The sequence below is a fragment of the Gymnoscopelus braueri genome (assembly GCF_963280865.1).
Source record: "Gymnoscopelus braueri genome assembly, chromosome: 17".
NCBI lineage: Eukaryota > Metazoa > Chordata > Actinopteri > Myctophiformes > Myctophidae > Gymnoscopelus > Gymnoscopelus braueri.
This window is the reverse complement of record NC_137617.1, coordinates 6390002-6411653: the sequence shown is the minus strand read 5'-3', so window position 1 is coordinate 6411653 and position 21652 is coordinate 6390002. Positions and strand designations below refer to the sequence as shown.

At 40.4% G+C, this 21652-nt stretch overlaps 1 protein-coding gene across 1 annotated transcript; it reads left to right on the top strand.

Annotated features, from left to right (window-relative positions):
* Positions 1-727: 727 nt before the first annotated feature.
* Positions 728-20770, top strand: LOC308104913 (myosin heavy chain, fast skeletal muscle-like; the record flags this gene model as incomplete). Its single annotated transcript, XM_080455555.1, has 40 exons — positions 728-769; positions 896-1114; positions 1204-1347; positions 2182-2338; positions 2431-2458; positions 2549-2651; positions 2758-2850; positions 2934-2997; positions 3268-3366; positions 3450-3553; positions 4053-4191; positions 4909-5027; positions 7043-7192; positions 7286-7456; positions 8917-9220; positions 11846-11910; positions 12206-12293; positions 12400-12517; positions 12603-12726; positions 12823-12959; positions 13105-13360; positions 13537-13779; positions 14164-14340; positions 14430-14575; positions 14660-14750; positions 14837-15226; positions 16035-16161; positions 16313-16431; positions 16529-16725; positions 17103-17286; positions 17423-17588; positions 17716-17840; positions 17939-18247; positions 18347-18550; positions 18647-18772; positions 18865-19035; positions 19126-19230; positions 19335-19430; positions 20511-20639; positions 20750-20770. The coding sequence occupies exons 2-40, from the start codon at positions 908-910 to the stop codon at positions 20768-20770; spliced, it is 5796 nt and encodes a 1931-aa protein (XP_080311681.1). The 5' UTR covers positions 728-769; positions 896-907.
* Between the last annotated feature and the right edge of the window lie 882 nt (positions 20771-21652).

Genomic DNA, 21652 nt, shown 5'->3' with positions numbered 1-21652 from the left:
AGACATGTTTTTTTTTAACATGACTCCGTACATAGTGCCACATAGCTACACACATGACTTGAGGTTACACACAATGAGTGGGCAGCATAATAGATGTTATATTGTACAGATTGAAATGATTGATTGTGTGTGTATTATTTTATTTATAATGATATGGTTTGGGCCAGATTGGAATGTCCTTTTGTTCATTCATTTCTATTTAGACATTTCAATTATGTTATGATTATATAAATAATAATTTGCATTGAATGTACTTTTACATCTACTAAAGTTATTATTATTAATATTATTATTATTTTAAAGTAGCAATATGTTTTACTTGAGTACAGTTTGGCTAGTCTACCCACCTCTGACTGTAACATTAATTCATACAATGGAATTAAAGTGTATTAGAACGACGAAGAAAATCTAGCACTGCTTCTGTACTTAATAAAAAAAAACAAGAAACATGGCTGTAATGACAAAAAAAAGAACTTGGTGAAATTAGGAATAAGCTAATAACAAACGAAAAGAACTGAATGGGCAAGCAGCATTTCATTTCATTGCATGTAATAATATTGAAATGGATCACTGTTTTCAGATGTGGAACTAATAAGAACTTATGCAGTGGTGTGTGGCAAGAATGAACATTAGGATTCAAATCTAATTTAATTCATGAATATAAATTGTATTGAATCATTCAACTCATGTTAATGTCCTAAAAATGATGTGTTTCTTTCACACTTAAGGGTTGCACACAAGGTTCCACTGCTACTGGTAGAGGGAAAAAGTGAGTGTGTCATAACTTTTCTATTAAACCTACACTAAGCTATAACCATAAGAATAGTCCTACAAGTATCTGCTCAGATCTCAAGTCCGCCAAAGGCATCAACACCATCTATTTGTCTGTCTACAGAAAGCCGCCACCATGAGTACGGACGCAGAGATGGAGCAGTATGGCAAGGCCGCCATTTACCTCCGTAAGCCAGAGAAGGAGAGAATGGAATCTCAAAGTTCGCCCTTTGATGCCAAATCTGCAGCATTTGTAACTGATGTTAAGGAGCTGTACGTCAAGTGTAAAATCCTAAAGAAGGAAGGTGGCCAAGTCACTGTGGAAACGCTCATTACGAAGGAGGTACGTAGGTAGAGGTGGATCTGAAATAAAATAGTGACACAGTACAACTGTAATTGCAAGACATTCTAAAGTTGTGTTTTTATGTTTAGGAAAGAGTTGCAAAGGAGGCTGATGTCACCCCTATGAACCCTCCCAAGTATGACAAAATTGAGGACATGGCCATGATGACCCACCTCACTGAAGCCACTGTCCTGTATAACCTCAAAGAGCGTTATGCAGCATGGATGATCTATGTAAGGTTTTCTACATGCTGAGAACAGTACAGTATTGCACCTGTCGATAGCAAAGAAAGAAAAATACAGAGCACACGTTATATCATCAAGTGAAATCCATAGAATGACAGATTCAAACAAACTCATGGTTCTGAAGTTAAAGTTGTACAGTGCAGTTTCAAAAAAACGATTTTTAGCAGCCTCTGCTGGTCATTACCGTCACTGCAGGCCGTTCATTTATTCCTCTGTTACCCAGAATTCCATTCGTTTTCACCGGAAGACGGAAGCGTTTCAAAAAGCGTTCTTTTAATTGTGTTATACGATCTGTGGATCGTTTCTCTTAGCCAGTGGAGCTTTAGTTAATGTGAGCTGTGTTTTCTTTTTCTGTTTTTTTTTCGATCTTCAAATCATACAATCTCTTAAAATCAACGTGAGTTTTATTTTTGTTATTAGCGCGGTAGTTCCTGGCCAAACAGGAAACCGATGCGGTAGTTCCTGGCCAAACAGGAAACCGGTGCATTTCCGCTTCCGTTTTCCGGCTACATGACGTCATTTTCGCGGGAAAGACACCCCTATCACCGTTCAATAGAAAATATATGTATAAAAGGCTTTCGGGGGTGAAATTCATGGAGTGGGTGTTGTGAAACTTTTGCCACTCACAAAAGATATACAATTTAACTTTAGTTTTGTTGAAAAAGTTACCTAGTATTACTTTAACTTGCTCATTAGTTGATATCATTTTCAACTCGTGACTGTAATCCCAGCTCTAGTGATCCGTTGTCCCAGATATGTGGCATGCTCATTGCTCAGTGCTATGTTGTATGATGTTAATGTTCTCTCTCTTCTCCCCTTCAGACCTACTCTGGCTTGTTTTGTGCAACTGTGAACCCCTACAAGTGGCTCCCAGTGTACGACCAGGAGGTTGTAAATGCCTACAGAGGCAAGAAGCGTATTGAGGCTCCACCCCACATCTTCTCTGTCTCTGACAACGCTTATCAGTTCATGCTGATGGGTACGTACTAGTCAGGACAATGTAAAAAAATAAAATATATATAATGGTTTTGTGCTGTATCCATGACTAAAAGTTTGCTTTACATTCTACAGATAAAGAGAACCAGTCTGTCCTGATCACGTAAGTTTCCCATCTAATAGGCATTAAAAAAGCAACATTGTACACAAATTCACTAACTGCATTTCTCTAAATGTATGCATTTATAAACAGTGGAGAATCCGGTGCTGGAAAGACTGTGAACACCAAGCGTGTCATCCAGTACTTTGCAACAGCTAGTTCTGGTGGAGAAAAAGCGGCGGCCGGTAAAATCAAGGTATATGTACAGGTTTTTAACAAAAAAAAAAAAAAAATGAACATAAAGCTATATATGCAATATAGCAATTCAAATTTTTAATTGGGCGATGTCTAAAACATTCTAGGGGTCACTGGAGGATCAGATTATTGCAGCCAATCCCTTGCTGGAGTCCTATGGTAATGCCAAGACTGTGAGGAATGACAACTCCTCTCGCTTTGTAAGTATAAATAATGACATTTTATGAGAAAACCTGCAATAATTCCACAGTGTAGATGCAACTAATTGTTGTATATCAAACAGGGTAAATTCATCAGAATCCATTTCGGCTCAACGGGTAAACTGGCCAGTGCTGATATTGAGACATGTACGTATGAAGTTCATGGATGATAAATTATATATGCGTTAATTTGAGGATTACATTTTATGTACAACCCATATAGATTATTATTGTTTTATAATAATTGTAATTGTAATTGTAATTATATTTATTATTATTATTATTATTATTATCATTATTATTATTATTATTATTATTATTATTACACTTATTATTATTATTATTATTATTATTATTATTATTATTTGTTTATACATTATTATTATCATTAGTATGAGTTATGTACAACCCATATAGATCTGCTGGAGAAGTCTAGAGTGACCTATCAGCTTCCTGCAGAGAGAGGTTACCACATCTTTTTCCAGATGATGACCAACCACAAACCTGAGATTATTGGTAAGTGGAATTACTGATGATGCAGTGAGAACATAAATTAATGAATAAAAACATATGTTCACCCTTTTTTAATCCCTTTTAAGAAATGTGTCTGATCTCCTCCAACCCCTACGACTTCCCGTTGATCAGCATGGGTCAGATCACTGTGGCCAGCATTAACGACAAGGAGGAGCTGGAAGCTACTGATGTCAGTGAACATATTTGTTTCTTTCTAATACTCACTAGTGTGGACTGCAGTCAGTTGCTCTGCAAAATGTATTTTATAAAGCAGTGGTTCTCAAAGTTTTCAGGCAGTGACCCCCCAAAATAATCCTATTTGAACTGGGGACCCCCCCATCCTGACAAGCACTTGGAATTGTAGCAGTTGAGGCATTACATTTAGTTTGACTCGGTTCCACAGATAAATATTGTGAAAAGAGACGATCTACATTTTTTCACATTCTTTGACTCTTTCATAGGTAATATTCGACAATTTGGCCAATGTTTGATGTTTTATTTCAACTTATTTATTGTATAGGTCTTAAAAGTCCTTAAATTGTCACTTTAGAAATGTGCAGATACCATGTATATATACTTATACTGTATGTTGGTTTGTTAACTGTTGAGTTGTACACAGTTCTAAATGATGTTTGTTAATCAATGCTTAATCTTAATCTTTTGAATACATCTCTGCTTATCGACATCAGGATGCTATTGACGTCCTGGGCTTCAACGGTGAGGAAAAACAGCTGATCTACAAGTTCACCGGTGCAGTGATGCATCATGGTGTCATGAAGTTCAAACAGAAGCAGCGTGAAGAACAGGCAGAACCTGACGGCACGGAGGGTGAGCTGATCTTTATTATTAGTATTATTATTATATATATTGTCAATATATTTCCATTATTTAATTTTTTTATATTTTACCGTTTACGGTGGCACGGTGGCGCAGTCGGTAGCGCTGTCGCCTCACAGTGAGAAGGTCCTGGGTTCCCACTGTGGGCGCTGGGGGCGTGTTCTCTCCTCCACGTCATCAGTGCCCATACCCTAGGTGGGGTTGGCGAAAGGGCCTTTCTGTGTGGAGTTTGCATGTTCTCCCTGTGTCCCCTATGGTAAATAAACGTGTTCCTTCCACGCGCTACACCCTTCCGGGGAAACTCCACCCTGTCAGGTGATAAGAAGCGTTCGGCTCACTCCTCATGCATTGAAGGAAGCATGAGCTCAGTTCGGGGCTCTCCCCAAGCTGGCAGAGGGAGAGTAGCACCCAGGATAAAAGCTTAGGCAATTGGCACGGGGTAAATACAATGGGTTACAAAAATCGTGGGATAAAAAACTATATATATATATATATATATATATATATATATATATATATATATATATATATATATATATATATATTAGACTGATGATTATTTGGTTTACCTATGATCCTAGATCATTATCTCTATGCATTTGACATATTAACTCGTGTTTACCTTGCTTACTAAGTAAGTCGCTCTCTGGATTAAGAGCGTCTGCTAAATGCCTAAGTTGTAAATTGCAAATTGTATGAACATTTCAGAGGCTGACAAGATTGGCTACCTGTTGGGTGTAAACTCAGCAGAGATGCTTAAGGCGTATTGCTACCCCAGAGTGAAAGTCGGAAACGAGTATGTCACTAAGGGACAAACTGTGCCACAGGTGAGTAAATTACATTAATTCCATGTTCTGATTTCATATACACCTTATATTCTCAACACAGCATACCATAAGAACTCTAATACCTTTTTGAGTTGTGTCTTAAATCAGCTTCTGTAGATAAAATGATCAACATTATTCAAAGTAATTTCTATTTATTTATTAAATATATGAAGAGCATACAAAATATACAACTCTGCACAAACATGTGCAGTTCAATGCACCTCTGATGTATTATTTTAACAGTATTGTTATACCTTATATATCATTATTAAAAAAAACACTACACCATACAACCCCACTCAGATCAGCTAACACAGGGAAGCTGTTAGAACCTTCCCGAAAACACCCGGGACAGACTCTTCTCCCTTCTGGCTTCCAAACTGTGGAACGAACTCCCATTGCAGTTAGAACTGCAGACTCACTCCCAATCTTCTGCCGTAATCTCACATCTGAAGACTCACCTCTTCAGACTTCACCTTAGCCCGTATCAGTTGCCTTAGCTTTGACGACCTTGCAGGCTTATGCAAAGGCTAAAATGTGATTTAGATAGCACTAGTCCATACACGTAGGAGGATATGCGGAGCTGGAGAGAGAGAGAGCAAGAGAGAGCGTGTGCGAGAGAGAGAGAGAGGGAGAGAGAGCGAGAAAGTATCAAACCGATGTGGTCCGATTTTTTTATCATCATTAATGTAGCCTACCCTACCTACACTTGCATTTTAGAACGTTCAAACTACCATTTTAGTAGAACTACCCAGTAGAACAAGTGAACTGCACAACAGCTGTCTGTCTCATTGATTGTCAGTGTCAGCGCATGCATGTGCACATCAAAATAACACTACAAAACCCGACATTTGATCAACAACAAAATATAGATTAACACATTTGACAACATACAGCCAACATCCCAAAATTGAGTCTTAATATCCAGCAAGTAGCCTAATATAAATTAATAACTGCAAACAAATTACAAGTTTAGGCTATCAATATCCTACAAAAGTAGAGATAAGCTATGACCTCACCGGCGCTCGGTGGACAATAAATAAATAATCCTTTTGCAAACAACATCCATGTTCTGTTCTGTTCTCTTGTCAATAATGATACAAATGGAACGTTTATCTCAGCAGCAAGGATGTGATAGTTTTTTTACATTGTTTGAGTGCGTTTTGGGTGCACAGCGCAGCTCCTCGTTTAAGTTAATCGTCTTCACCTGCTGCTGTGCTGCTGCAAAAGGGCAGATCTCTCATAATTAAGAAATACTATATTTATTGATTTTAAAAATCAACTGAAGTCATTATTAGTGCAAGTTCATAGGTGGACACAATTGGGACATTTGGGCACCTCGATATCAAATTGGCTAATTAAGTATCTACATATAAATGCATTTTAGTGGGCACTTTTTTTTCTTTTTTTTTTACCCTTTAACGGGAAAAGGTCTGAAAATTCCCGGGAATTAAAATTAGCTATTTCCCGGAAAATGTTAAACCCTAGTCCCATAGCTCCCGGGGCCATACCACTGCTGGGCAGCCGTAACCATGGCGACATTGTTTGACACAAAAACGCTAATAAACAGCTGAGATTTGGTGAAATCGAAAAATGGGCTTCGCTGTTCCGTGCACATGGTAATGGTCAATGGCTGTGTGCAAATTCAGATGAACTGCTCCAGCCACTGAGGAGAACCAGGCAGAACCAATTTTGGCCTCACCACTACACCACCAGTTTGTCAAATTATATATTGATGTTATGTAGACAGATGCCAGGTTCATTTGTAGACCTGGCATCCTATAGTGTGTATAGTTTCAATGTATCCTACAGATTATTGATTGTTTTGATATTATACTGTTTAGACTGATGATGATGGTTCTTGGTTTATCTATGATCCTAGATTGCTATGCATTTGATGTATTACCTCGTATTTTCCTTGCTTACTGTAAATCGCTCTGGATTAAGAGCGTCTGCTAAATGCCTGAATTCCTCATTGTAAATTGTGTAATTCACACCCCTACCTATGTCCTTAGGTAATGAACTCAGTCGGTGCCTTGGCCAAGTCCCTCTATGAGAAGGAGTTCTTCTGGATGGTCATCAGGATCAACGAGATGCTGGACACCAAGCAGCAGAGAAACTCCTACATTGGTGTGCTGGACATCGCTGGTTTTGAAATCTTTGATGTAAGCATGGACTTTTTTTAAGTGGGAGACTAATTATTTTTGTCACAATTAAACAATTACAAGATATTGGGCTAATGATATTTCCACTTACAGTTCAACACCCTGGAGCAGCTGTGCATCAACTTCACCAATGAGAAACTGCAACAGTTTTTCAACCACACCATGTTTGTTCTGGAACAAGAAGAGTACAAAAAAGAAGGCATCCCCTGGGATCTCATTGACTTCGGCATGGACCTGGCTATCTGCATTGAGCTCATTGAGAAGGTATGTACATGGACTTGGCTGTCTGCATTGAGCTCATTGAGAGGGTATACTATTATTATTGTGGGCTCGGCGAGCACACTATAGATATCTTCACTATTTATTTATTCTCCCTCAAAAGTATGGCACCTAACTACTCCCACATACTTTCACTTAGAAACTCCATTCAAACTTTAAAAAATCCAACTTACTGTGGACACGTGTGCTTGTACTTTTATTTTTTAAATTATTTGTAGTTTTTGAAATATTTAACTTAAGCACCCAATGCATTTCCAATGGGTTTTGCTAGTGGGGAGAGAGAAGGACAGAGGAGAAATGCCCCGTGTTTTCGTAAAGTCACTGTGGCCGCATTGTTTACACTACAGACATGCTTTTTACATCACCAAGATCGCACAGGTCTGCTCTCCAATTTAATCCAAAGATCTAAGCTGTGCGATGTACACATTTTGAGATAAGACCATTAATGTAAACCCATGCACATACACACTCTAGCAATCAGTAGCAGCTGGTGCTACCTAATCTGTCAGTCATTGGCTGTCAGGCAGTGGTGCTGCAAAGTAACTAAGTATATTTACTCAAGTACTATGCAAGTGCTTACCATGCATGGTTTAATTTTGAGGTACTTTTACTTTCCTTTCCTTTTTTGTTACTTCTACTCCACTACAATGACAGCATTTGACAGCTTTAGTTACTTCTTACTTTGCAGAATTTGTTATTAATACAAAACCTACAGTAACCACACACAGCCGATCTACAATGTGACGCGTTATGAGCTTGTAGATCTGCTATTTTCTGAACATTGAGTACTTTGACTTTGGTACTCAAAGTATATTTTGATGCTAAAACGTTTGTACACTGTAAGCTCCGACTCCCCCCCCCCCCCCACTCACACACACCCCATATACTCCACTGCCACTCCACCAGGCGCTCCCAATCTGATCAACCGGAGGCCAGTCTGCACCCACACACAACGCAAAGACAGAGATACAGAGTAAAACTGAATTTGTACTTTTTATAACTACATTTTTTTGGCTTTAAAGCGAACCCACATTGTTTCTTTATAGGAACAATATTTTCTATGTTTATATTATATTATGATATATTATCATGGACCTGGCTATCTGCATTGAGCTCATTGAGAAGGTATGTACATGGACTTCGCTCGTTGAGAAGGTATACTTTTATTATTATATTATATTATTATATTTTATCATGGACCTGGCTGTCTGCATTGAGCTCATTGAGAAAGTATACTACTATTATTATTATTGTTATTATTATTATTATTATTATTACCCTTATTATTATTATTATTATTATTATTATTATTATATTATTGTATATTATCATGGACTTGGCTGTCTGCATTGAGCTAATTGAGAAGGTATTCAATTATTTTGTCCGTTAATGGACATGATGTTAATATTGTTTTTGTCATTTTCTCTTTTGTCTCCTTTACAAAGCCCTTGGGCATCTTCTCCATCCTTGAAGAGCAGTGCATGTTCCCAAAGTCTTCGGACAAATCTTTCGCCGAAGGGTTGATTGCCCAGCATCTTGGGAAGAACAAGGCCTTTGAGAAGCCCAAGCCTGCCAAAGGCAAGGGTGAGGCCCACTTCTCCCTGGTCCACTACGCTGGAACTGTGGACTACAGCATCACAGGCTGGCTTGAGAAGAACAAGGACCCCCTGAACGACTCTGTCATTCAGCTGTTCCAGAAGTCTTCAGTTAAACTGCTGGCTGTGTTCTATCCCCCACCTGAGCCTGAAGGTATGTTTATTAATCTCTGTGACACCAAACAATGACTCGACAAGGACTGACTGAGGAACAAGACTAATATACACATGAGGACTGATTAGGGGAGACCCAGGACAAAAGTAACAGGGGGCAAAAGTAACACACTCAATAACTCTAATTAGAAATGAGCTAGAGGGGTGAGACTTCTTGTGCACATGCTCAGTATGGTCCTCTCTCTGCCTATGGAAGGATAGAATTATCATTTCATCTCAGCAGAAGTTTTCAACAAAAAACCGATTTTGAGGTGTAAATGTACATTTTTGAGTGTACGGTATGTTCCTTCTGCTGTCTAAAGATGAGATGTCAGCTAATTTAAACTTGGATGAATTGTATCTCTATGTTATTGGTCACAAATTAACATCAGCAGCCTATGCTAGTATAGGTGTTTCTAGATAGAATATGGGATTTTATCATGGTTGCCCCATCGGGGGCAATTGTAACAAAGTGACCGGGGTCAATTGTAACAATATGTTTTCAATGCAAGCAGATTTTTTGTCTGGGATTTCATACTTTTGTGTTAGTAAATGAACACATTTCACTAAATGTCACTACATTTCAAAGTAAAAATACATTTAAATAAAAAATAATGCGATGCAACATTTGAAAAAAACAAAATTGAAAAATAAAATCATTTTAATAAAAATACAAAATAATTGTAATTATGTATATAAAACATTCGTAAGTAAAACTGTTAAATTATAAAAAATACATATGACTTAGTGATGTGCTTTTATTTGAGATAAAGTGTATTAATATGACTTATTTTTACAGTGTTACAATGGACCCTTCGCTAAACCCCACCCCAAAAGCGATTGTCCAATGCCAGCTTAGCAACCGTTGTTAGCCTGGCATAGGTCTGGCAAACTTTCGTCACCTGCCATAGCTGGCAATGTTATTTCGCCCGCACACACACAATCATTTGCAATATAATAGCAAGAATAGGAATACCACGATAACGCAATGGTGACTTTGAACCACGTACCCAAACCCGTTTGAGGCTGCTTTTCCCAAGCTGAAAGCTGCACTTAAACTACAAGGCTGAATGGCTGTGTTGTTGAACACATACACAGCTTCTTCAGGAAAGTTACACGATACGACTCACTCGCCCAGGTGGTGTCAATAATAGGCTACTAATCACTGTAATCGTAACAAAATTCAGAATCACAGCGCTGCCTTTTTCGGATTCCGCACGTTAAAGTATATTAATTAATTTGTTTGTCTATTTATTAACTGCTCCTGGCAGTCTTACCCTGCGGTACATGAAAACTCCTGTTACAGTCTTGGATCAACTTTAACCTGGTGTTTGCACTTTCTCCATTTACGGTCCCGTACATCTATATAAACGTTCAGATTTCAAATATAAAGTGCTTACCCCATGGCCACGGATGTTGAAATTATGCACGGGACTCTCAAAAGTACCCGTATATTCTGTATTGTTCAATAAAAATCATTTTAATCCGATCAGTGGCCATTTTCTCATAATGTATCAGAGTGCAATACACCTACAAACCGACAGGGTCCCTTAGTTGAAAGCGCATGGAGAAAATGGCCACCGATCAGATTAAAATGCTTTTTATTGAACAATACGGATGATACGGGTACTTCTGAGAGCCCGTACATAATTGTAACATCCGTGGCCATGGGATAAGCACTTTATATTTGAAATATGAACGTTTATGTAGATGTACGGGCCATAAATGGAGAAAGTGCAAACACCAGGTTGAAGTTCATCCATGACGGTCGTGACAGTCGACCGTCGTGTATCCATGGCTATTACTCCCTCTAACATTTCCCATGTTTTTAGTTTATTGAAATAATGTCATGCACATTTGTCCATTGCATAGCCTACTGCAGGCCTTGTTGACTAGATTTAGAAGAGATTTTGAAGCTCTTGCTCCTGAAATGATCGATTATTTTTAAGGTGAAAAGCCATCATTTAACATGAAAGTCAATGGGTGGGAAGCAAAGTTTGCCAGGCGCTGCCAGGCCTGGGTGTGACTAACTTCGCACCACCAGTCACAGAATGGAGTGGGTGGGGCTTAGCGAAGGGTCCATTGCCCCCAACCACTGTTACAACTGCCCCCGTCACGGGGGCAATTGTAACACTGTGACTTATTGCATTCAAATTAATATTTTAGTCTAGTCCTTATTAGTGAAAGCTTAAAAATTTTATTATTAATTAGGGCACATATATATGTTTCTTATAGCAAAAGATGACTAGGATATTTCAAGTAGTCTGTGAATTATGAAGGCAAATACAAAAAGTGTTACTTTTGTCCCGGGTCTCCCTACACATGAGATACAGCTTGTGGAGACATGGACATAGAACCATGAAAACTAGAACAAGAACATAACACATAGAAATACAAGACCTAGACAAGACAGGCAAAGTCTGTGACTGTGACAGAACCCTCCCTCAGCCCCTTTCCCTGCCTGCTCTCAAGCTCTTGTCCCCTCTATACATTCCTCTAGTCTCCCTTTTATCATGGACATTGTGTGACGTTTTCTTTTATTTGTTCTTGTCCAGGACTTTAGTTCGACCTTGGTCGTTGAAAATTGGCTTTGATTTTATTTAATGTTTCTAACAAATATAAACAGATAACACAAAGAAGGGAGGCAAGAAGAAGGGTGGTTCCATGCAGACTGTGTCTAGTGCTTTCAGGGTAAGAATATTTATTCATTATTATCAACATTATATTCCTGTAAGAATTAAGCATTATTATTAACAACATTATATCCAAATAAGAAATAAGCACGTCTTTTCATGTTGGAATCAAACAATTTCTTTATCAAAGTTATGAGCTTGTAGATCAGCTATATTTGAATAGTTGAAGTATAACATAGGGCTTAAGTAGTTAATGTATGTTTTAGGACAATCTAAATCTGTAAAGTAACTAGTATCTAAAGGAGAACGTTTTACTAATAATAAGCCTACTTGGTTCTTTTATGTCTCAATAGGCGAACTTGGGGATGCTGATGACGAACTTGAGGGCAACTCATCCTCACTTTGTGCGTTGCCTGATTCCCAACGAGTCCAAGACTCCAGGTAAACACAGAAAATACAAACGTAAACAATTGTGAGGTGGTCATTTAATGCTTTGGCCAGTGTGTAACTATTTTGTCCTAATAATAATGGAGCAACATCTTTACAGGCCTGATGGAGAATTTCCTGGTCATCCATCAGCTAAGGTGTAACGGTGTGCTGGAGGGCATCAGAATCTGTAGAAAGGGCTTCCCAAGCAGAATCCCATATGCTGACTTCAAGCAGAGGTATTCATTCCTTTTTCCAGCAGCTTTTATTTCCAAACCCATTAACGGGAGGCACGCAAAATGACCATGAACTTCTGCAAAACAGGTACAAAGTACTGAATGCCAGCGCATGTCCCGATGGTGCATTCATGGACAACAAGAAAGCCTCTGAGAAGCTGCTTGGGTCAATTGATGTTCCCGTTGATGAGTACAAGTTTGGACACACCAAGGTAAACACACTGTGAACCTGGTTAAACATTATAAAGAGAGGACTAAAAGTTGATTTTACAGTTGTTTAGTTACAGTGTTTGTAACATTGTGTTCAGGTGTTCTTCAAAGCTGGTCTGCTGGGTACGCTGGAGGAGATGCGAGATGAAAAGCTGTTTGCTCTGGTCACCATGACTCAGGCTCTTGCACGAGCTTACCTCATGAGGAAGGAGTTTGTTAAGATGATGGCTCTCAGGTACTTTATTATTTATTATCCAATGTTTTGTATCATTTGTAAGTACAATAAGTTCAATACCATTTTGTTATAGTGTCAAATCACTATAATAAAAGTGTATACTTCTTCCATCACTGTCCACAATCATGACACACTTTTTCCACAGAGAGGCCGCTTACACCATCCAATTCAACCTCCGCTCGTTCGTCGCTGTGAAACACTGGCCATGGATGAAGGTCTACTACAAGATCAAGCCTCTTCTGCAGAGCGCTGAGACTGAGAAGGAACTGGCCAACATGAAGGAGAATTACGAGAAGATGACGACTGACCTGTCTACTGCCCTGGCCAAGAAGAAGGACCTAGAGGAGAAGATGGTGGCTCTGATACAGGAGAGAAATAACCTTGTGCTGTCAGCATCATCAGTAAGCAGGCTACACTGGACATTTTACAATTCCCTCCCTCAGATCACAAAGCTGTGCTTTCTCACACTATGCTCCCTAAGAGTCTGTACTCCCCAACAGGCAACTGCAAAAGTATGTCTTGACCAGAACAAATGCTGACATGCTTGTGTTTTTTTTTTTTTTTCATTGACCAAAAGGGAGATGAAGCATTGAATGATGCTGAGGAGAGATGTGAGGGTCTTATTAAAAGTAAGATCCAGTTGGAGGCAAAGCTCAAAGAGACGACTGAGAGACTGGAGGACGAGGAGGAGATCAACGCTGAACTGACCGCCAAGAAGAGGAAGCTGGAGGATGAATGCTCTGAGCTCAAGAAGGACATTGATGACCTGGAGCTCACCTTGGCCAAAGTGGAGAAGGAGAAGCACGCCACTGAAAACAAGGTATAGATTATACACTCTCTGGGGTTTTATCAAGTTAGTAGTCATTGCTGTCGGGAAGAAACCTCCTATCTACATATGTAAACCTTTTGTGTTTTTCGTAAATCAACGCCCTACTTGATCATACTGCAGCGTAAGACACACACAACAAAAAGTAGTAGATCTGCAAGCTTGTTGATCTGATACTTTCGGTATTTTTGGATGTGAATCCTGACAAGCAACTGTTTTTGACACGTGAGGTTTCCGCCCAACAGAGACCAAGTGCAATAATGATCTATTCCATGATAACAAATTCTGTTCTGCTTATATCAGGTGAAGAATCTGACCGAGGAGATGCCCTCTCAGGATGAGCAAATTATTAACACTGTCTATGTTGGGTTCATTTAGGTGAAGAACCTGACCGAGGAGATGGCCTCTCAGGATGAGGGACTTGCTAAGCTGACCAAGGAGAAAAAGGCCCTCCAAGAGGCACATCAGCAGACCCTGGATGACCTGCAGGCAGAGGAAGACAAAGTCAACACTCTGACCAAGGCCAAGACTAAGCTGGAGCAGCAAGTTGACGATGTGAGTTTTACAAAAGTGAATCAGATGTTTGGAACAAATTATGTTCATTGTTTCACTGAATGATGTACAAATAATTTATAATTTTGCAGCTGGAGGGTTCTCTGGAGCAAGAGAAGAAGCTCCGCATGGACCTGGAGAGAACCAAGAGAAAGCTGGAGGGTGATCTGAAACTGGCCCAGGAATCCATAATGGACCTGGAAAATGACAAGCAGCAGTCTGACGAGAAGATAAAGAAGTAATGTGGACCAACAATATGAAATGTCATGGAGAGAAACCACCTGCAGAATGACACTAAAATATAATGTGCTGTGTTCCACAGGAAGGACTTTGAAGTAAGCCAGCTTCTGAGTAAGATTGAGGATGAACAATCTATGGGGGCTCAGCTACAGAAGAAGATCAAAGAACTCCAGGTACTTTATTTTCTGTAAAATCATTAATAATAAGTAAGAGTGAATTATAGCTTTCAGATGTTAATCTAACATCATTAATTTGAAAGGCTCGTATTGAAGAACTGGAAGAAGAGATCGAGGCGGAGCGTGCCGCTCGTGCCAAGGTGGAGAAGCAGAGAGCTGATCTCTCCAGGGAACTTGAGGAGATCAGTGAGAGGCTTGAGGAGGCTGGAGGAGCCACCGCTGCTCAGATTGAGATGAATAAGAAGCGTGAGGCTGAGTTCCAGAAGCTGCGTCGTGACCTTGAAGAGTCCACCCTGCAGCATGAAGCCACTGCCTCTGCTCTCCGTAAGAAACAGGCTGACAGCGTGGCTGAACTGGGTGAACAGATCGACAACCTCCAGAGAGTCAAGCAGAAACTGGAGAAAGAGAAGAGTGAATACAAGATGGAGATCGATGACCTGTCCAGCAATATGGAGGCTGTTGCTAAGGCAAAGGTATGATGGAACGCCTGTGTATAACATAATTCTTGAGATAACGCTTTTTTTTTTCATTTTCATTTCGCCTTTATATATTCAGAAAGGTCAATCGAGGGCAAGCTCTCTTTTCTAATGATACCCTGATTAAAGTAAACATAGCAAAACATTAAACAAAATAAATGACAAGATAACAGACATTTCAAATATTAAAAAAATGCAAGTACAGACAGATCTCAGAGTATTTCTCACAAACTGTTTAAAGCGATAGAGTGAAACAAAATTCTCCAATTGTAAAACTGATTGTAGACAGTTACACGTGTGGTGCATAGTAGTGAAAGGCAGTCTTACCCAGCTCAGATTTAACTGTGGGAATGTTTAAAACCAAGTAATCGTGTTGATTGGTGATTGCAAACTCTAAATGTCAATATATAAAATGTTAAAGATAATTAGGCAATTTCTTAACCACTTAAACCCTAGCATCCGTATTGTGGAAATGTTTCGCTTTGTGAGCTTGTCGTTCGGCTATTTTCAGCTAAAGCTTTCCCAACAATAATAGAAAGCGGAAAAGACACTAGAACTGAGGGACTCCGCTTAACCATAAGGGGTTTAAGTGGTTAAGTAAGGCTTTGTAGATAAAAAACAGTGCAGTGATGTTCTCTCCTCATAGCTAATGATGGCCAACCCAGTGATGAGTAAGGAAACAATCTCCAGTTATACACAGGAGGGCTGAATGATAGACTGTATCGAGTGGCTTTACTGTTCAAATCAAAGCCATGAACCAATTAGAAAAAAAGGATGATTGAATATGTCAAATGTTCATTTACAGGGAAATCTTGAGAAGATGTGCCGCACCCTTGAGGACCAACTTAGTGAAATTAAGGCCAAGAGTGATGAGAACGTTCGCCAGATCAATGATGTTGGAGCTCAGAGAGCAAGACTGTTGACAGAGAACGGTAAATGTTCATCTTAAAGTCTACTTTGTCTACATGGTTTGTCGATGGTACTTGAGCAAATAATTAGAGATGATGCTTTGATCAACAGTTATCCTGGGACTTTGATGATTTGTTTGAAATGTTTGAAACGAATATTCAAATTTCCAATTAGGTGAGTTTGGTCGTCAACTGGAGGAGAAAGAAGCTCTGGTCTCACAGCTCACCAGAGGCAAGCAGGCCTTTACCCAGCAGATTGAGGAGTTGAAGAGACTCAATGAAGAGGAGGTTAAGGTGAGGAACAGATTTTACCCCCTTTTTTTAGGCCTAGTTTTATATTTTTTTGTAATTTAATTCAGCTGACATTTTTTTGTCCATTTTCTATTGACAGGCAAAGAATGCCCTTGCTCATGCTGTGCAATCAGCTCGCCATGACTGTGACCTTCTGAGGGAGCAGTTTGAGGAGGAACAGGAAGCCAAGGCGGAGCTGCAGCGTGGAATGTCCAAGGCCAACGCTGAGGTGTGTCAGTGGAGGAGCAAGTATGAGACTGATGCTGTCCAACGCACTGAGGAGCTGGAGGAAGCTAAGTAAGTGTTGTAAACCAGTGTTTCTCAAACCTTTTGGTGTGAAGGACCCCCAAATGTATACATATATTTGGCCGCGGACCACCCTCTGCAAAGGTTTTGTGCTAAGCACTCCCAGAAGAGAAGATTTATATTAAAATAAATTCCAAATTACTACGAGATCAGCTATTTTTGAATAGCCAAGATATAAATGGATAAAGTGGTTAAAATGATTTTGATGCTACATTAACTACTTTTGCTGGTGACCCCCTGGTCCCCCCCAAGGACTCCTGGGGTCTCTGGACCCCACTTTGAGAACCAATGTTTTACACTGTCGGGCACCACTCACTATGAAAAATATTGCCTGCATTAATTTGATTCCATTCAACACTGATCAACAGGAAGAAGCTAGCCCAGCGTCTTCAGGAGGCTGAAGAGCAAATCGAGGCTGTGAATTCCAAGTGCGCCTCTCTGGAGAAAACCAAACAGAGACTCCAGGGTGAAGTGGAAGACCTCATGATTGATGTGGAGAGGGCCAATGGTCTGGCTGCCAACCTTGACAAGAAACAGAGGAACTTTGATAAGGTGCTTTGACACTCATTATTTTGAAACATAAATAATTCTTGCCTCCTTAAAGTTGGGTAAATGACACATTTCATTACAAATCATGTGCAGGTCCTTAAAGTGGGGTAAATGACACATTTCATTACATGCTGTGCAGGTCTTGGCAGAATGGAAGCAGAAGCATGAAGAGGGTCAGGCAGAACTGGAAGGAGCTCAGAAAGAGGCTCGTTCTCTCAGCACTGAGTTGTTTAAGATGAAGAACTCCTACGAGGAGTCTCTGGACCAACTGGAGACCATGAAGCGTGAGAATAAGAACCTGCAACGTGAGTCTTTCTCTACATCATTCTTGTAATAACAGTGAGAGAAAAACATCATTAAAATGTCAAGATCAGTTGTAGATCAGGCTACAACTTGGAAAGTTCCTCATTGATTATTTCCAATCAACTGCAGAGGAGATCTCAGACCTGACTGAACAGATTGGTGAGACTGGAAAGAGCATCCATGAGCTGGAGAAATCCAAGAAACAGACGGAGACAGAGAAGGCAGAGATCCAGACAGCTCTGGAGGAAGCTGAGGTAAAACTTTGATTTATTGTCTATATCTTAGATTTATGTCAATGAGTTTTATATTCAAACAGTGTAACTGATGTTACATTTTGATCCTTACATTTTAGGGTACTCTGGAGCACGAGGAGTCCAAGATTCTTCGTGTCCAGCTGGAGCTCAACCAGATCAAGGGTGAGGTCGACAGGAAGCTGGCAGAGAAGGATGAAGAGATGGAACAGATCAAGAGGAACAGCCAGAGGGTGATTGACTCCATGCAGGGCACTCTGGACTCTGAGGTCAGGAGCAGAAACGATGCCCTGAGGATCAAGAAGAAGATGGAGGGAGACCTGAACGAGATGGAGGTTCAGCTGAGCCACGCCAACCGCCAGGCTGCTGAGGCCCAGAAGCAGCTGAGGAACGTCCAGGGACAGTATAAGGTGCATTAGTTAGACACATTCAAACAATGGAACTGCACTGAACAAGTCACATTCTGATGTTTCTCTTAACGTGACCACCTCAAATGTGATTTCTTTTAGGATGCCCAACTGCACCTTGACGATGCAGTCAGAGGTGCAGAAGATGTGAAGGAGCAAGGTGCCATGGTGGAGCGTAGGAATGGCCTCATGGTTGCTGAGATCGAGGAGTTGAGAGTGGCTCTGGAACAGACAGAGAGAGGCCGCAAAGTGGCTGAGCAAGAACTAGTAGATGCTAGTGAGCGCGCTGGACTGTTGCACTCTCAGGTACGCAAGTCAATAAAAAACTTTTAATATTCGAAATTTTAAAAGAAATATTTACATCATGCTTACTTACATTGTTCAACTGAATTTTTATTTTAGAACACAAGCTTTTTGAACACCAAGAAGAAGCTTGAGGCTGACCTGATCCAGGTCCAAGGTGAAGTGGACGACAGTGTTCAAGAAGCAAGGAATGCTGAGGAGAAGGCCAAGAAAGCCATCACTGATGTACGTTAGGATGCCCTACCCTTATCTATTAGATATCCTCATGTCATGCTTCATATTAACATATACAATACAATGCAAACATGACTTTCCAGGCTGCCATGATGGCCGAGGAGTTGAAGAAGGAGCAGGACACTAGTTCTCACCTGGAGAGGATGAAGAAGAACCTGGAGGTCACAGTTAAGGACCTGCAGCACCGTCTAGATGAGGCTGAGAACCTGGCTATGAAGGGAGGCAAGAAGCAGCTCCAGAAACTGGAGGGCAGGGTAAGATGTAGTTTACTTCAACACAGCTTATAGTCTATAGATGATGACATAAGAAGAAATAACCTCATAATGTACAATTCAATTGTGAAGGTGCGTGAGCTGGAGGGAGAGGTTGAAGGTGCACAGAGAGGCGGAGCAGACGCTATTAAAGGTGTCCGCAAGTACGAGAGGAGAGTGAAGGAGCTGACATACCAGGTACTGTATACCATGTTCACTTTAATGACCATCATGCCTCTGACAAAATGAATAGATTGCATGAGCTTACAACTATGAATGTTATGAATTCACTCTGACTTTAGACTGAAGAGGACAAGAAGAATCTTGGCAGGCTTCAGGATCTGGTAGACAAGCTGCAGATGAAGGTGAAGGGCTACAAGAGACAAGCTGAGGAAGCGGTAAGACAAATATACATGGTGATGAATTTTCACTTGTGGCTGCCATGGGTATAGTGCCATATGTTGGCATGATGTAACTAAGACATAATAGGAATCAGTTATGTAAAAAATAATGCTGGTATTATGTGAAGATGACCAACAGCAGAGCATGATTCAGTGTCCGTCTCGCTGCTTTCCACGAGCGGCACATGGAATCTTTAGATTGCTGTGCCTATGCGGTATGGTATGGCATCCGCACCGCAGGAAGCTTTTACTGTAACACGGGTGCTGTAAAGAAAGGCAAGCTGTTCCACAACAATGCACACGCTGCAGACGCAGGCTGTGTTTCGGGAAAATTTGTAAAATGTCCAAAGTGGACTACAGAAAGCAATAGATTTTGTTTCCTCCAAGGTGCGACTTTTCGCTCGGGAGTGCCACAAAAGAACAAGAACACAGCCATGATCTCGCCGTTTCATTGAGAACCTGTCCATGCTCATTCATGTGGTCCCAAGGCACTCCACTCATGAACATGCTGCATGGGCCATTGTATTTAGCCTGGTAAACCCTCCCTCCAGAAATCTCATTTGTATTTTATTTCAGGAGTGAGTCTGGCCTGCAGACCTATATGGGCAATTTGGCTGTGGGCTGGAGCTGGGCGGGAGTAATGTAGCTTTGATGTCCAAGTGGCCCTTTGATGTCCAATTAAGCCACTTTAGGCTGCAGTGATTATCACCAGGAGTAATTGGTTTGTCTTTGATGTTAATGAGCAGCTTGTATGAAAGGTGTATTGATTAATGACGTGTGAACCACTCGGGTTCCACCTGATTGGCCTACCCCCGCTGTCAATCACAAAACAATGAGCGAGGACGCTGATTGGCTCGGTTATTTGGTAATGCACTAGAAACGCCCATACAAGCCTTCATGCCAGACTCACTCCTGGAATCAAATGGAAATGAGATTTCCGGAGGAAGGGTTTACCAGGCTACATTGTATTAGCAACAACCACACTTTACAATTTCCTGAAATTGTCTTGTTTGGACTATAATTGCAAGATGCTCTTTTCAAATATTGAGGCTTTGAACCATCTCTATCATATTGTAGGAGGAAGCAGCCAACACTCACCTGTCCAAGTGTAGAAAGGTTCAGAATGAGCTGGAGGAGGCTGAAGAGCGTGCTGACATTGCTGAATCCCAGGTTAACAAGATGAGAGCTAAAGGTCGTGACGCCAAGGTAAATACATGTGCAATATTAAGGTTTATTAAGATGATGATTTATAACTAAGATTTAACTAAAGATTAGTGTTGAATATCTAATAGTATATTTCTATTTTCTATTTTCAGGGAAAAGATGCTGCTGAATAAGTTCTCCAATTCCAATTCACCATAAAAAGTCATAAAATATGACCCAATGTATTTAATAAAGGTGGCAACAAAATCCTTTTGTTTCATTGTCTCGTCAATCACTTTTATTGTCAGGTTTGTCAGATTATTCTGGTTCCAACTCACATGTCCGCTATATACCATTTTGTAAACCCATTGCAAAGTAAAACAATAATAATAATAATAATGTCTGTGTATTAATTGCCTCCGCCAGGCCGAATGGCATGGCGTGAGAGTATGTTTTGCACCCTGTCCGTCCGTCCGTCCGTCCGTCCGTCCGTCCGTGTGTGTGTGTTTGTGTCCGTCTGTGAACAGGTACACTCCGGCACCGTTGGCTTGATTGCAGCGAAACTGTGCACACACACTCCCTGGATGCCAATTCAGAACCTCTGCCCCAAATGTTTCACATGGGCCTGTTATAGCCACCAGGAGGCCACTTTTTTCAAAACACATTTGTAGTACTTCTACAGATTTTGTCCAAACATCACGCAAATCGTTACACAGTATCTCTATAGTCATTAAACGAAACGGGTCTTTCAGATTTTTCATATTCCATCCTGATTGGCTAAAAATGTCTTCCAAAGTTTAAAGGAGTGCTCCGTTTTGAACAAAATGCCTCACATCATTAATACAGCATGCAATTTCCGTGAAATTTTGCACGCACATCCCCACTATGCAGAGGAAGAAATGCCACTTGAACATTTTCAAATCAGACTCATGGTGGCGCTATAACAGGCCGATTCCTGTTTTTACCTATAACTGCACCGATGGTCAAGGGAAAACCTTTGCCCTGCATTTTTCACATCTGCCTTTCATAGCGCCACCAGGAGGCCGACTTATGTAAAACATGTTTTATTACTCCTT